A 15,040-nucleotide genomic window follows, 5' to 3' on the forward strand; every position below is an offset into this window, starting at 1 on the left:
TTTATAACTGCCTGATTTGCAATCTCTCTTTCCCTCTTCCCCCACCCTCACAGCAGCCTGTCCTCATACTACTGATTCATTGTGCAATCAGATGGGTGATAACAGATGCTTCAGGAGAAGGGAATCTTCCTCCACAATTTGCTTAGCCAGTTGTGTGGTTGGAGTAGGAGTCAATTCCTTCCTGCCGTCTGCAGCCGTCTGCAGCCTAAAACGACTCATCCATCCCTTGCCATGCTAGGGGTACAGCTATAAATACTAGCACAGGTTCATAGAATTTGCCAGCCCCTTTTAAGTTCTTTCTCCAAACTCTGTGTTTGACCATTTCTTATGGCACTAAAAGGCTTCTGATAAAACACAGTGTGCAAAGGGGTGTGAATGGTTGTTCATTCCACCGAGTTGCCTGCCCTCCAAGTGTTACAGATGAGGGTTAGAAGGCAGAATTAACTTATTTTCACTGTGTACTTCGTTTCCATTAACAGAATCTCCTCTGATTTTTCACTTGTGGCATCTGTCACGTTTTAGAGATAGGTTGGGACATATGCTGTACTGAGTGGGACAGACACAGTTGAAAGGGACCTGGCCTTGTGCAAATGTGAACCCGACAACAGCCCTTCTCTTTCCTTGGTAGCTAAGTTTGCAGGGAAGTAACATTTCCATCTTGATTTCAGTGATTAGGAGTGACATCCTCTTTCTACAGCCATCTGGGGTGTGAAAACAAATACATCTGCGTGGTCCAAATCAATCCAGAAAGGTGGAAAGAAAACCAAGGGCTATCAGAAAAATTAATCCCTCTTTGCCTCGCTGCTTTTCTCCTGCTCTGGTTGTTTCGTTTGCTGATTTGTATTTCCTCCCACTCTTCAGCTGGGCCAAATTTGGCTCTGTCTGGTGGAGTCAAGGGCAGAAACAGTGTCAAGGCTGTTGGGGAAGGGGGAGAAGAGTGGGACCAAGGTTCTTGGGGTTGAGGTAGCCTCAGGGCTGGCAAGGTGACTCCCCCAGCACCTCCCAGGCCCCACTCCAAGTCCATTTCTAGGATCCTGACTGACTTTGGCAGTTGGCTGCCAAAGAGGGTTTCCATGGCAATATACCAGTGCTGCTTGCTCCCTCCTCAGCACTCTGCCTCCCATTCCCTCCCTCTCCCTCTCCTCACCCCCCTCCCCAGCCCTCCTGTTTCTCAAGCCTGTTGCCATGGAAAAGTCATAATCCACAAAGAATTTCAGATCCCCCCACACCCATTGGGGTTTGGGTTTCTGGTTTGGTTTTTTTTTCATGGTTTTTTTTCAACGTTTGCTCTTCAGTTTAATGTGTGGGTAGGGAAGGCTGCACCTGCCTCTTTGAATGCTTGTGCCTGGGCAAGAAGGAGGTCGTTACCTTGGAACTGGAAGTCCTCCTGGAGGGAGGGTGGTGTGAAGCTCTGGATGGGACCTCCAGCTGATGGGCACCCCATCAAGGTTATGGCTTTGAAAAGTGCTTATGTGACATTGGAGTTTGTGACCAGTTTTTTGAAGCAACTGTGTTGTTTAGCATCTGGAGTCTGAATCAATGATGTATAAGCACCCAAGACACATTGGAGAAAAAGGAGGAGTGAGAGATTTCTGAAAGGTGCCTCCTTTTGAGGCAGCTTTTTCTGAAGTGATTTTAGTGACTGCTGCCAACAGAAAAGGGTGCAGACAACTCATACGCTGCCACAATATGTGCATAGCAAGAGCTGTGGGAATGATGCAGCTGAAGGTACTGAATGAGACCAGAACTAGAGCCCACGTTATTCCACCTGGTACTTATGCTAATTCCCAAGCTTTCAGGGTATGTTCACAATCTATCAGGACTTGTGTATGAGATTTGTGGGTTATGTTTTAGTTCCTTAGCTTTATTACCAATTAAAGGTGAAAATAGTTAAATATCTGAGAGCTGGTTGAACTGGAGGGAGCTGTGGTATGGTAATAGATGTGGAGATTGACCCTCTGATGCACTTTCCATGGAACTGTTCTGGTCTCACTCCTGGGACACTTGTTTCCATCCACTCTGTGTTCAGACTTCCCACAGTGGACACTGTGGGCTGGAGTGCTCAGATGCTTGCTGGAAAACCATGTTCATAGTATTTCTAGGACCAAGGAGTCCTGTAAGTCTCCTGAGCAAAGAAATATTCTTGTCAGATTTCCCACTCTGACTTTCAGAAGGGAGAAGGAAAAAGGTTCAGATAATATATCCCAAATTTGGACCTTGTACTTATTTCAGACCTCCTGAGAGTCTTTTATTGGATGCAATGTTAGTATCATGCCTGAGGCTTCTTTAAAGTGACCTTTTCTCAGAGAAGAAGAGAAGTAATTCAAGATCAAATGCAACTCTAGAATAAAATGGCACATTTATTTCACTGGAGATGAAGCCACATGGGCTGAAGTTGACTCTTTTCTTGCTCAGGAAACACTGAGGATGCACGCTCTAGTTCATTTTTATAAGATGCTTACATTCAGGTGGCCTGCTGCAGTCTCTTTATCTACTCATTGTCATTACCTCTCCCCATTTTCTGTGTGTGCCAGGCGTCTGAGTCACTTGCTTCTTGCCTGACCTCAGATGCCATAGTAGTCATGGAGTCTAACCTGGACATGTGAAACAGGGGATGGAGTCTTTTCAGACTGTTGGAAAAACTACTGGTTTACAAAACCATAAAGTCACAGTGCTAGGTCATTGTAGAGCCTCTTCTTTTGGATGAATCCTTGGAAGGTGATGGATTTCCAGCTGCCACAGAATGTGTCTGCTGCACAGAAAGCAAAAGGCCTGATCTCTCAGCAGTGCTTGCAAAAAGCCTGATCTGTCAGCAGAACTCTCCCTTTTTCCTTGGCAATATGCCTTTACCCTGTTCTAGACAAACATAATTTCTTCAGTCCCATGCCCTGGGTTGTTTGTCTACTTCCATTTTCAACCTCTTTTCCAACATAGCTGAGGAAGAAGCCTGAGAAGTTGCAGTGGCATGTTGGGCATCTGTGAGGTGGACCCCATCTCTGTGTTTCACAGAGGCTTCTGAACATTTAGCAGCAATTGGGAAAATTATTTATTCACTACCAATCTGGTCTAGGAGTCGAATTATTGACCAGAATGCAAATATTTCCATTCTTTTTGCACCTGTCAGGCCTCAGGGATGGATCCCAAAAGGTTTTCCAGAACACTATATGAGAATGTAGGAGTGCACTGATCATATCAGCAAACACAGTCACCCTTCTTGTGCTTAGCAAGACTTTGTGTAGCCCCAGATCCCTCGCTCTCTTTTACCAAAAGGAAGAGAGAGAGAGAGAGGCATGTGAGTTGATTTAACAGAGCCTGGACTACAAACTACATCGCAAAACACTCTACAAAGTTAATAATACAAGGCACAAGTCGGATATGATATAAATGATGTAAATGTGTGAACTCTGAGTAGGACTTTGGCAGTGTTCCCAGCCGTGTTCAAAATGTACCCATGATATTTCTATCTCCCATATTGGGAACCCACTAGAGACAGGCATAAAAGACTTAGGTTGGGTTTATTATCCATATTTATCATTCATTTCAGAATAGCATCTTCCTCCCACACTGATCCATCCTCAAGGCACTACATATGCACCCAGCTCAAAGCAGGATTCTTCACACCCTGGCTTTGGGGCAAGAGTTGAGAATGGTGAGATAGGCTTGAAGTGTGTGTTGGGAAACCCAAAATAGACGGTGCAAGGGAATATGGACTCTGTAGCTATACAGGTGGAATTAATGGAAGCAGTTTGCAAGCTGTCAGGACATGGGATTTTGGGGCAGAAAGGAGGCATGCCTGAGGGTAGGAATCCATGTGAAAAACTGGAATGAAATTCTAGGTGTCTATCTCTTTTATATTTTCCCACTGTTTGAAAAAGGGATGATGTCAGTGAAAGAAGAGCACAGAGGTGTTATTGCTGTGACTTGGGTGGGTATAAGCAAAGGCTGAGGATTTGCAGGGTCATTTTTGAGCTAGGACCTGAGGTCCAGGGTGCACCCAAATGGGGACATCTTGACTTTCAGAGCCTTGTTGTCACAGTCAGAGCAGAGAAAAGGTCGGTCATGCAGTTGAGCTGTCTGCAGTGAAGGCAGCAGTGTAACAGCAGTGGCTGTGCTGGAAGTACTGGTGAAAGAGGCAGATGCCAACAGAGAGCCAAAGGGAAGGATGGCAGAGATGGCAGATTGGGTGGAGAAGCAGCCGCATGGGGAAGGTGCTGCTGGTGAGGAGGCTACTAATTGCACCGAGTGTTGTTGGAGTGCTAGCTGCAAGTGAGGACAAGGATGACTAATTACGGACCGGATTGTGAAGAGGAAGAGGAGGCAGGCTCGAGGAGGAGTGGTGAGGTCTGTGATTATGGCACTTTGCAATGAAGAAGATGCTGATCAGTGCGTGACTACAAGGGTTTCAGCTCTGGTATTAACCAAAGCCGCGTTTTTCGCATGTGCCAGCTTGTGGCTTTCTTGCTTCTCCTTCTATCTTACTCCTCTCCTTCTATCTTACTCTTCATTTTATTTGCTACTGCAGCATTTTCCCTCTTTGCATGTACTGTGGAGAGAAATGTGTTAAGGGTTTCATGTAGAAAAAAAAAAAGGAATTAAGAAATCTTAATTTAGACACTACCGCACTGGTGATGCATCCTATGCCCCTTGTCAGACAAATGCTAGATGGGAGGCCTTCGTGGAAAGAAAGAAGTTTTCCTAATGCTGCAAGGAAAAAAAAAAACACAAGAAAGCTTAAAGAAAAGGGAGAAATAAAAAAAATGAACCCTAATCATTCTGAGACTTACCTCAGCCCAAGGAAGGGTTAATGCTTTAAATGCAATGTAATTTCAGCGGCACTAAAGAACACGTTTCCATGGAAACATCAACCCACAGAGGGAGAGAAAGAGGGAGAAAGGAGAGGGAACAGCAGCAGAGGGAGAGTGGCTCCTCTGGCACAGGAAGAGCAACCTCCAGACCCTCCCTTCCCAGTTACAGACAGGAGTGATTATTTGTTTACTTTTTGAATTGAATTCCCCTTGGAGATGTGATAGGGAAGAAAGTGATAGGGTGCTTGGCCAAATGGCTACAGACCCAAGAAAATGCAGTCACACTTTTTGGAGTGAGTCTCCTTGCAGGCGTGACTCTGCTCCTGCCAACACTGTGAATCCATTGCCCCTTACAAATGTGTGAATGCTTTCAACGCTTGATAAACTTGAATAACCCCCAAATTGCTAGTAGTTTCACCTTGGGTCAAAAAAGTTGAGTTAGTTTGCTGTTTCTGAGAATATAATAAAAGGATTTATTTCAGTCTCTCCAACTGGTTTAGCCTTGCCTGGCTTTTGTCAGTGAGAGGGACCCTTCTGGCAGATTTGAGTGGTTTTCCACAAGCAAAAATATTCTGAAAGCTCTATAGGAAAACTGATGTGTTCACCTGTTTGCTGGTCTTGACTCTCAGGACAGAAACTGGATTGAACTCTGGATAAATAGCAAGATGCCCTGATGGCTGACTTGGCACCAGCATACCAGCCACCTTCAGAAGACCAAAGAGGTTGTTGATATGCACATCTGCTTGGCCAGTTTTTTTAAGCTGTGGTCCACAGCCACATGAGAGATTTCAAGCTGTGGTCCACAGCCACATGAGAGATTTCAAGGGGATGTACAAAAATTATTAAGAAAAATAGGGCTGCTGTCAGCAGGATTAAATTCACTGCATAGGGACAGGAGTTCAACTGGAATATTTTTTTACAGCTCTTCAAATTGACAGAGCTTGAAAGACATCATCCTGAGTGAAAAATCACTGAAGAGCCTCATTTGACTTCTGTTCTGTGACTGCTTCTGCTATCAATGATTGTATGACTATGCCTTAAGACAGATAAACAGATCTGAAGGACATCTCCTAACCTTTCAGTATTTGCCTTATTCTAGTGGTATGGCTTTCATCAGTGACCTGTTAGTTGGTGCCAAGACATAATTATGACCCATTGTAGGCTGTTCAGACAAATGTAATTTTCCATGCTTTTACAGCCCCATGTAAGCTGATTTTTAGTCCTTTCAAATGGGAGAAATACCTTGAAAACCAGTTTTGCTTTGGAGAATAGTGATACGTTATCTGCACCTAATGAATAAGGAAGGATGTAAAGGTGTAGCAATAAAAAAATAATACCTTAAAAAAGTAATTGGCAGGAATTTAATAACTGTAAAGCTTCCCAGCTTGATCCAATTTTGGACTGAACATTTAGTTTTTATTTTATCCAGTGACTGTAACAATTCTGACCTTAAAGCTAATTTTCTATTAGCTATGTTCTGTTACTTAAAGGTTTGGTGAGTCAGTTCAGAAGTATATTTGTTTTTATCAAAACTTTTCTGGCTAAAAAAACCTTTCTGAGAATAGACTGATTTCCTATGACATTAATAGATATTTCCAGCTTTAACTAGAGTATGCTCTTAAAAAACTTCTCCTTATTTCTGTTTTATTTCCAGTGGGGCCAGAAGATGTAGAGGTATATTCCCTAGCTACTTAGGACTGTGTCATTTTCCCAGGGGGAAAAAAAAAAGGACAAAAAAGATATGAATTTAGAAGAAATCAGTATTTGTAAATCAAGTATTTTGGGTTTAAAAGGAATATTTTGACATGGAAATCCTATATGCTGTCTCTTGTGATTAGGAGCATGGGAATTTTATATTCCTATTTCTCCTTCACGAAACTTGAACTAAATCTTCAGTGATATTCCTTCCCCTTTTGAGGTGATGCTGTTCCTTGTAGGTTTCTTTCCATGTGGCATATCACAGATATGTTTTAATTGGAACTCTTGTCCACAAAAGAAAGGGCGGGAGGTGTCACACAACAGACCTGACTCTGTGGGAGTATGATGGTACCAGAAGCTTCATCTTCTGTCCAAAGTTACTACAGTTTTCAGATCTTATGTTTCTTTTTCTTTCTAACAAAATGTTGACCTCTTCATGAGAAAATGTTGTGGCCACATTCTTATCCCTCTTTCCCATTTAAAAAGTGGTTTTGCCAGATAATTTTTCATGGCTCTGGCATTTGTGAAAATAGGTTAGTCAGGATGTCTGTGAGAAAAAATTGTCTTTGGTTGAGTTTTCAAGATAATGCTGTGACCAGCATAGCACACGGGACAAAATGAAGATTTATCTTGCTCTTTTTCCCATTAACAGGTTACCTCACCCTATTGTATATTTGTGTATCCTATAAGTCACATGCAGTCTGGCTTTGGTACTATCAGCAGCACGCTGGCAGAGTGAGTGTGAGATGCCACTAGGCCTGAATGGCTCATCTTTCCCCATTTGTACAGAAGGCAGTGACTGCATAGGATGAAAAGCAAATGGGAGATAAGGTCCTGGATGACATTATGTACATGGAGGAAAAATTTATTGTGAAAACTCTGAAGCTCACTGGACAAGCAACCTTCCACCTAGGTGTCATTACTGTCATGTCTGCCCCAGATTGGAGCTGACCCCATGTTCTCTTTTGAGAGGTAATTTGGTGACCCTGCACAATGACTCCCCCACCCTGTCTGCTTCCTGATGGATACCTGTGAGGCAAAACCCTGTACTGCGGTGATGAGTCTCCTCTTACATTCTCAGGAGGGAGACTTGGGGCTGCACACACTGTGGAAAGTGAGCTTTGCTTCTCGTTCTCAGGAATGGTCCCGTCTCATTAGGATCAAGCAATGTGTGTAGGAGAGCAGCCCTGCCATTGCTGTGGCTCCCTGCATCCTCCAAAGATAGATATATCCTCAGTCCCTAGGAACTGTCAGATCAGTCTTTCTGAAATTACAAATTCATGGTAGATAAATAGAAGAAATGGGAAACAAAGTGGAAGTACCATTTTTTTTAAGAGAGGGATTGATGGAAAACATTCATCCTTCCACTGTACATAGGCGCTTTCCCTTGGAAGTCTCAGCACACATACACATTGTTTTCAGAGCAACTCTGCTAAATATGTTGGAGGAACAGCAAGGACAGTTCAGTAGAAATTTGTTTTCCACCAGAAATGGTTATTTCAAGAGGTCAGGGTAAAACACCAAAAAAATTCATCTTCCTGGAGGTGAGGGGCCAATCTCAGTGGATTGAACGGTATCACTCTGTTGATGTCACGTGAATATCTCTGATTTATTCCAGCCCAGTAGCTGTCCTCTTGTTTTCTAAAAAGGTATGGACGGCAGAGACAAACCAAATTAATCTCTTATATCTCTGTTGTCTTTTAGCCTGAGGGATATTTCCTAATCTAGATGATCTCCTAACCTTTTTGCTTAATGAAAACAATCTTGAGCTCTGGGCATTTCTCTAAGGCTACTGGTCAGATTGATTCCTAGAAGTAATTTAGGCTGTAGTGTGGGAAGATTTTCTAGTGGAGGATGCCTGCACAATTTGGAATTTGGTAGCACTCTTTTCTACACTTTCTTTCTTGTGGTGCATCTTCCCATATTCAGTGGTACCACTGACAGTGAAAGAGAAAGAAACAAATGCAAAAGAGTGAGATACCATTCCTTTAAGATTTAATTTTCCTAGTCAGTGATTGCTTCTATTCTTTTTTTCTAACTTGTTTTGGTTTTGTTCTTCATTATAGCTTCTTGTTACATAAAATCAGCTGCAGTCATGCCCCTTGCATGGAATCCTTCTGCTCTAAATTGTACCTGACACCAAACAGATGTTACAGATACAGCCAGATGTGCCTGCCTTTCACAGCTCCACAAGCCACTGGCAGCACAGCAGTGCGAGGGACAGCGCAGGGCAGTGAGCAATGGGAGAACCTCTGAAAGAACCTCAGCCGGGATCAGGACCAGCCATAGTGAAATTTGATCAAAGGCCCAGGCAGATTGATTTGATCAAAGGCTCGCCATTTTGGGGGGTAAGCAATTGGGTTTGAAATCCTGTGGAGCCTGTGTTACCTCAAGAGACCTCATGCACACACATCTGGGTCTGGATGGCTCTTGTGTGCGAGTTGGCTGTGCTCTGAGTCAGAGGCAGCCACAGATATTTTGAACAGTGGTATGGAGAAATAATATCTGTATTATTTTAAGCTTTCCATGGGTTTGGAGAATGGAGGTGTAAGAAATGAAAGGGATCTATTGTGGTTTCCTCATTAGAAAAATCAACACTATTTCAGTCACTCAGATGAAGGTATTAACAGCATAGTTAGTGCTGGTTAAGTCTTTCATCTGTCAATCACTTGCCCCTTGAAGGTTAGAATTCCCATTTGTAGATAAGTGTACTGGTCCTAGACCCCCTTTTCCCTGTCCTTTGAGTCCAGCCATCTTTTTGTCTGTCCATCCTTGTCCAGGAGCAGGTGTGAGGGATGGGCAGGACCCTGCTGCAGGGCTGGATTGATGAACTCTGGCCCTGTTGTTTGCATCAGGTGAGGCTGGGTAGGTCTTGCTGGTGCTGAGAGAGGGAACATGGTTTGGAGCTGTGGGCACTTCTACTGAAATGCAGTAACATGCTTTATTTTTTGCTCCTTCCTGGGCATGAAGCGGGTCTGTTCCCTGATAACCTCAGACTGGTGGATTTTTAACACTGTCTCTAGGGGTGAAAAAGGGCTATTTCACCATGCAGATTCTGTGGGGTAAAGGCCTTTCACTACTTTCATCTCACTGCTGTTATAAGTGGCCTCAGTGTTTCCCATTACAGTGAGACAGGATGATGGTGGTTTGCATCCCCATCTCTTTATCCTGCATCACATTCCACCTGCCTTTTACCCTGCAAAGGTAAAAGGTATCTCACAGCTTTTCTTCCCCCACTCTCCACCTACACCCTGTTTTTCCCTTGTGTGCTGGGCTGCTGAGATGACTCCCCAGTGCTGACTGTGGAGAGGCTGTTTTATTTATATGGTCTGTCTTATTCAGGGAAGCGATCGATGTTAGGATAATCACACCATTTCAGACAGGCTGCTTGTCTCACTGAAGCATAATAAACACTGACAGGACACAGGGAGTGTGTGTGTTTGTGTGTGTGTGTGCTGCACACATGTGAGGCAGGGAGTGTGATGGAGTGAACCGATGACATGTCCAAATTTGCCCATCCGGTCAGCAGGCTCAGGAGGAGCTGATTCCAAGCAAGGCACTGGAGGCAGAAGTAGGAGTGGCTAGTGCTGATTTCAAATGCATCTCCTTCACATCTGTCTCTGGGGCAGAAAAAATTTGATTAGCCCTTTCTGTGTTCCCTCAAGCTCCTTGAGCCCACCACATTTGCGTCTCCAGGCTTTCTCCATCACTGGCTGAAACCATTTAAAATGTCATCATCTCTCTGCTGGTCCTAAATTGGCCATCTGATGTGTTTTTAATGCTCTATTTGCTATGCCAACCAGCCTTTAAAACACTCTCCTTTAACTTGCAGGGCCCAGGATGGGGACTTAGGTCCCCCTGGGTCTAATTTACTTCGTGCCCAAGGGCACGTCCCTTTGTTCCTGACTGCTTGTCCATACCACAGGGCTCACGATGTCAGCCTGTTTCCACAGGCTGTGTATGTTTTGCTCTCACCCCTCTGAGTTTGGGCATTGCATCTGCTGCATTGCCACTGGGCTGGCGAAGGGCTCAACCCTTCTGTGCTTGCATCAAGTAGTTCCAGAAATTCCCACATAAGCAAAATCTTTTGCTGAAAGGTGCTTCTAGCAACTTAAATTAAATTGCCTGTGTCTGCCCCCACTGTGCCCCCTTTCTCTTTCCCTAACTCTCTCCATCTTGGAGTCCCAAACATGCAGGGATTAAGATTTTTACAGGCACAGTTTCCTCCTGGTTTACCTCACCTGCATGCACAACCTGCTGCCCTCGTGTTGTGCCCCTGTTACAGCTGGTGGCTCAGCTCAGCCATGTCAGGGAGCCTCTCAGCCCCCTGCTTGCCTGTTTAGGGACTGGAGTGTGTGTAGGCTGCAGGGAGGAAACAAATCCCCCTGGCCAGAGCAGGCAGCAGTGGTGCTGGTGTACCAGGGCAGCAGTGCTGCTGAAGGGGATGACTGCTGCTGCAGTAACGATGGAGGGCAGAGCCACTCGAGTGTGGCTGCCTTGCAGCATGCTGCTGACTCGGCCTGCCGGGGAGTCCTTCAAGCCCTGATGCTTTGTCACATAGGCTCAGTGCACCCGAGCAAGCCCCGCAGCTCCCTGTGAGCTGCTCTCACCCTGCATCTCTGTGTTAGGTGGCAGGATCCAGTGAGGTATGGGAGAACAGGGAAAGCTGGGGGGGATGCCACTTCTTCTGCACTTCTCCTGAAAACTTTTGTAAACATATTGCTAATGGGTTGGAGAGAAAACACTCTGAAGAGTTATTTTGCCAAATTTGGAGACTAATTTCAGTCATTAAGGTGTGAAGCAAGGGATTTTAGTGCTGCTTTAAGTGTAAATCTCAAGGCATCTCCAAGGATCGGAGTCGTTGATGATCCTGCCTTGATTATTATTAGAGGTTCTAATCTTTCCAGTGAAAATGAACATAAATGACACCCTTTTGTCCCATAGCTGTTGCTGATTCCTGTGAACTCTTCTTGTCAGGCTCTGCAAGGGAGATTCCTTTAGTGGAATCATTCTTGGGTGTGAGGGGAAAGGGTTGAGAAATGTTCAATATTGGTGTTTGTTTAATTAGATGTTGGCATTACTTACTCATTACTGACATATAAAGCTGCAACTCCCATCACACTAATGGCATCCTCATCTTCTTGGAGCCTTTCTTTGCCTTTCCTCAGGTGGCCAGTGCAGAGAAGTCATGAACTTGTGATCTTGGTCCACTGGAAGATCCCTCCCACCACCAGAGCCTTGACTAAGTCTTATAGGGTGCACATACCTGGCAGTGGTCCTTGCCTGACATTCTTCAGTACCAGAAAAATTCACACAGCTGGGAAAAAAGTGCCAGAAAAAGATCATGTGTGGTCCTGACATGGGATGTTATGTGCCATTACAATCAATAGCGTCGCTAAGATTTTCCAGGTGGAGGATGTTTTGGGGTTCTCTCAATGTTTGGGTTCCAAATGGCTTTGGTTTTTGGAAAATAACCAATAGTCTGCCTTTGAAAATTGTCCTGTTGCAGATGTTTCATGCTGGGCTCCCTTATGGCTGTGTTTCCAACGCTGAACATGTCCCTTGAAGGTCACAACATGGCGCAAGTGTGGAATTTCCTTTAGAAATAAACATAATTGCTGATTGCACTTGGCAATGGGGAGTTAGGAGATAATTTGGTTGATTAATGAAGTTAGAACAAAAAAGTTTGAAAAAGGAAGAAACTAAAATCATGACCTGCTTTTTCATTTGTTGAAGAAGTTTCCCTGATACAATGCTTTCATTAGATTGGCAGGGAGGTCTCTTTGTGCAGATAGTAGGAAAGCTTGAACCCACTGAAAGAACATTTTTTTTCCTCTTATTTATTTTCTTGAAATTGGTTCAAATTGAGTTCAGAAGGGATAAATTGAAGCTGAATATTAGGAAATGTTTCCTGATGTCATGGTGTAATAGAGCAGAAGAACCGCTCATGTCTGTAATAGAAATGTTGCTTGTGTAATTTATAGAACTGTGCAAAGTAGGGGAGTGCAGAGTCCAGGGGCTAGCCCTGCAGGCAGCTTGGTCACCTCTGCCTCTCATGGTGATGTGACGCTACTGGTGCCAGAGCAGATTTACAAAGGTAAAATCTACTTCATGCAACAGGATTGTGAATTGAAGTGAAATATATGAACAGGGGAAACTGTCAGAGTGCCACAGAGATGTCATATAAACCACTGAACTGTGAAATGTGTATTTACCTCCTCTTCCCTACAGTGTATTTCTAGATGGTCTGACAGTTAAGAAAACAATAGACCTGATTCTTATTTAGAGCAACACCATTTTAACATGTTCTCACAATGCAGCAAGGCCTTGAAATTGAGTGTAGCTGTAATCTCAGTCCACTTAAAGCTCTTCCCTTTTCCAGAGCTGAGTAAGGAGGCTTTAGGATAAATGAGGTTGAAGCCCGGACTGTTTAACTGTCCATTTGTACAGCTGATATGAGATGCCCCAGCAGGGAGTGCCTTCTGCAGAAGTGATGGGGCCTTTCCAGACAAAGAGAATCGCTGATGTTGGCTGCAGGGCTGATCACCCTTTAGTTTGATCTTACTGGGTGTAAGGCTCGACTCTGTCCCTAAGAAAAAGGACTTTCACTGGGCTCTTTCCACATCATTATTCCTGTTCCTAAACTCCTTCATGAGATCATTCTGGGTCCCATGAGGTGCGCTGGCTCTGATAGGGATACAGCTTCTTGCAGGTGTGCTTCTCCTGCCTCTCCTCTCCACTGCTTCCCTAGTCATTGCCTCAATATTTGGGCTGGGGGGAGGCTGTCTCCTTTGCTTCACCTGTAGGTCATCACTGTTCTCCAATGGCATGCAAAATCTCCTTTGGAGACTGAGCAAAGTGCAGGCTGTGGAGCATGTTTACACAGCTGATTGCTATGGATCCCTCTGCCCTTTGAGGTAGGGGAAAACCAGGGACTGTGGGCATATATGTGTGTGACTCTTAGACGTGCTTTCAGGATTTCATTGAGAGTCAACCCAGTACATCCTTCCCTATCTCAGTCACAAAATGGGGGCAATTGCCCTGCCTTGCCTGATTGTCCCCATTCCTGGAGTAATTGTCCTGTTTTTCTAACTCCCTTCCTCTTAGATTTTCCATTGTTTGCACTGTGCTCCTACCCTCCTGATGTGAACTGAAGAGGGAAGGCAGGCTCTCGTTTTGGATTTGGTTTCCAAGCATTAATGTTCTCCTTGCTCTCTTCTCTCTCCTGCAGGTACCTGATCAATGTCACCTTTGAAGGCAGGAATTTGTCGTTCAGTGAGGACGGATACCAGATGCATCCCAAGCTGGTGATCATCCTTTTGACCAAGGAGAGGAAGTGGGAGAGGGTAGGATATGTTTGATAATTCTCAAACTGCATGAGGGAAGAAGATGGGGGAAGGTTCCAGGCAAATGATCCCCCCCACCTTTCTGTACTTCTTGTCAAGGGCTGGCAATCTGCTTCTTGTATCCCAGACCACTGGTATCTCCAATGCCCAGGCTGCTGTCTTCTCCATGCAGGATGCCATTACAGTCTTCCATTAGCATGCATAAAAAATTCATCAGCTTCCTTTCTGCAACTCTGAACATAAGTTTTCCAGCCTTTCAGAGAAGAGACCTCCTCTGTGCCATGAGTTTCAATGGCTGAGACAAAAATATTTCTCTGTATGGCTTGGTGGCAGTGAAGTTCTGTATGCTAAGTGGCTGTGATTGAGCTACAGCCACACTTAGTAATTTATGCCAGAGTTAATTGTGCCTGATATATCTGGCCAGGGTCCCTTGCAATTGGATGGTGCATTAAGCAGGATGTGAACGTGAGATCATATTGAGTTGTTCAAAGATCCAAATTTGCATATTTTGGAATAATTTGCATGTAACCCAAAGCACCATTTTAGAAATGGTGTGAATTTCTGAGTTAGTGGGAAGTTTTGGTTCATTTCACCTCCCACACAAATGTCAGTGGTCCAGGCTCAGAACAAGCATTCCCAAAGAGTTTCAACTGAAGCAGAGGGGGTAGTTTAAGGGCTAAGAAAATGAGGTATAAAAAAGTTACGGGGGTGAGAAGTCAGAGCAAAGGAAGGAGAATTCATCAGAACACTCAATAGATTTGAAGCAGAAGTTGGTCTGGATGTGATCATGTGTATGGCTTAGAAAAATGCCCTTTGTCCCACCATGCACAGAAAGCTTTCTCTCCTTGCCTGCTTGTTCCCCGCATGGACTTGCAAGTGGCCTGCTTGGTGAAAGCGGGGAAGAAATTAATGGGGAAATGAGAATAAAATGGGGAGCTGTCAGGAGAAGTGTATTCAGGAGAGAACTGTAGGAACAACTTGTGGATGAGACAGAAGAGCAATCACATTAGTGCTTGGCAGGCACTAGGGTCTCCCAGTAGTTGCAGGAGTTTGGGAAGAAGGTAAAAGGCCCCAGCTTGTGCCTGGTTGCCAGAAGGACCTGTCTACCTCATGGTCTTGGCACTTTGAAGACCAGATGAGGGTGTATGGTCTGTTAGAGCTGGAGGAGGTCTCAGTGGGTCAGGAGTGTGA

The 15,040-nt window shown here is 44.5% G+C and overlaps 1 protein-coding gene across 1 annotated transcript in view; it reads left to right on the forward strand.

The window, feature by feature from the left end:
* The window catches only part of GRIN2B (glutamate ionotropic receptor NMDA type subunit 2B), a gene marked incomplete at both ends in the record, with an annotated part of 169,185 nt that overhangs the window by 79,570 nt on the left and 74,575 nt on the right, over positions 1–15,040 (forward strand). The window contains one exon of the mRNA XM_082280837.1: positions 13,735–13,849. Coding sequence (XP_082136963.1) covers positions 13,735–13,849 — 115 coding nt within the window. The remainder of the gene's footprint in view (positions 1–13,734; positions 13,850–15,040) is intronic.

The sequence above is a fragment of the Coloeus monedula genome (genome assembly GCF_965178545.1).
Source record: "Coloeus monedula genome assembly, chromosome: 4".
Taxonomy (NCBI): domain Eukaryota; kingdom Metazoa; phylum Chordata; class Aves; order Passeriformes; family Corvidae; genus Coloeus; species Coloeus monedula.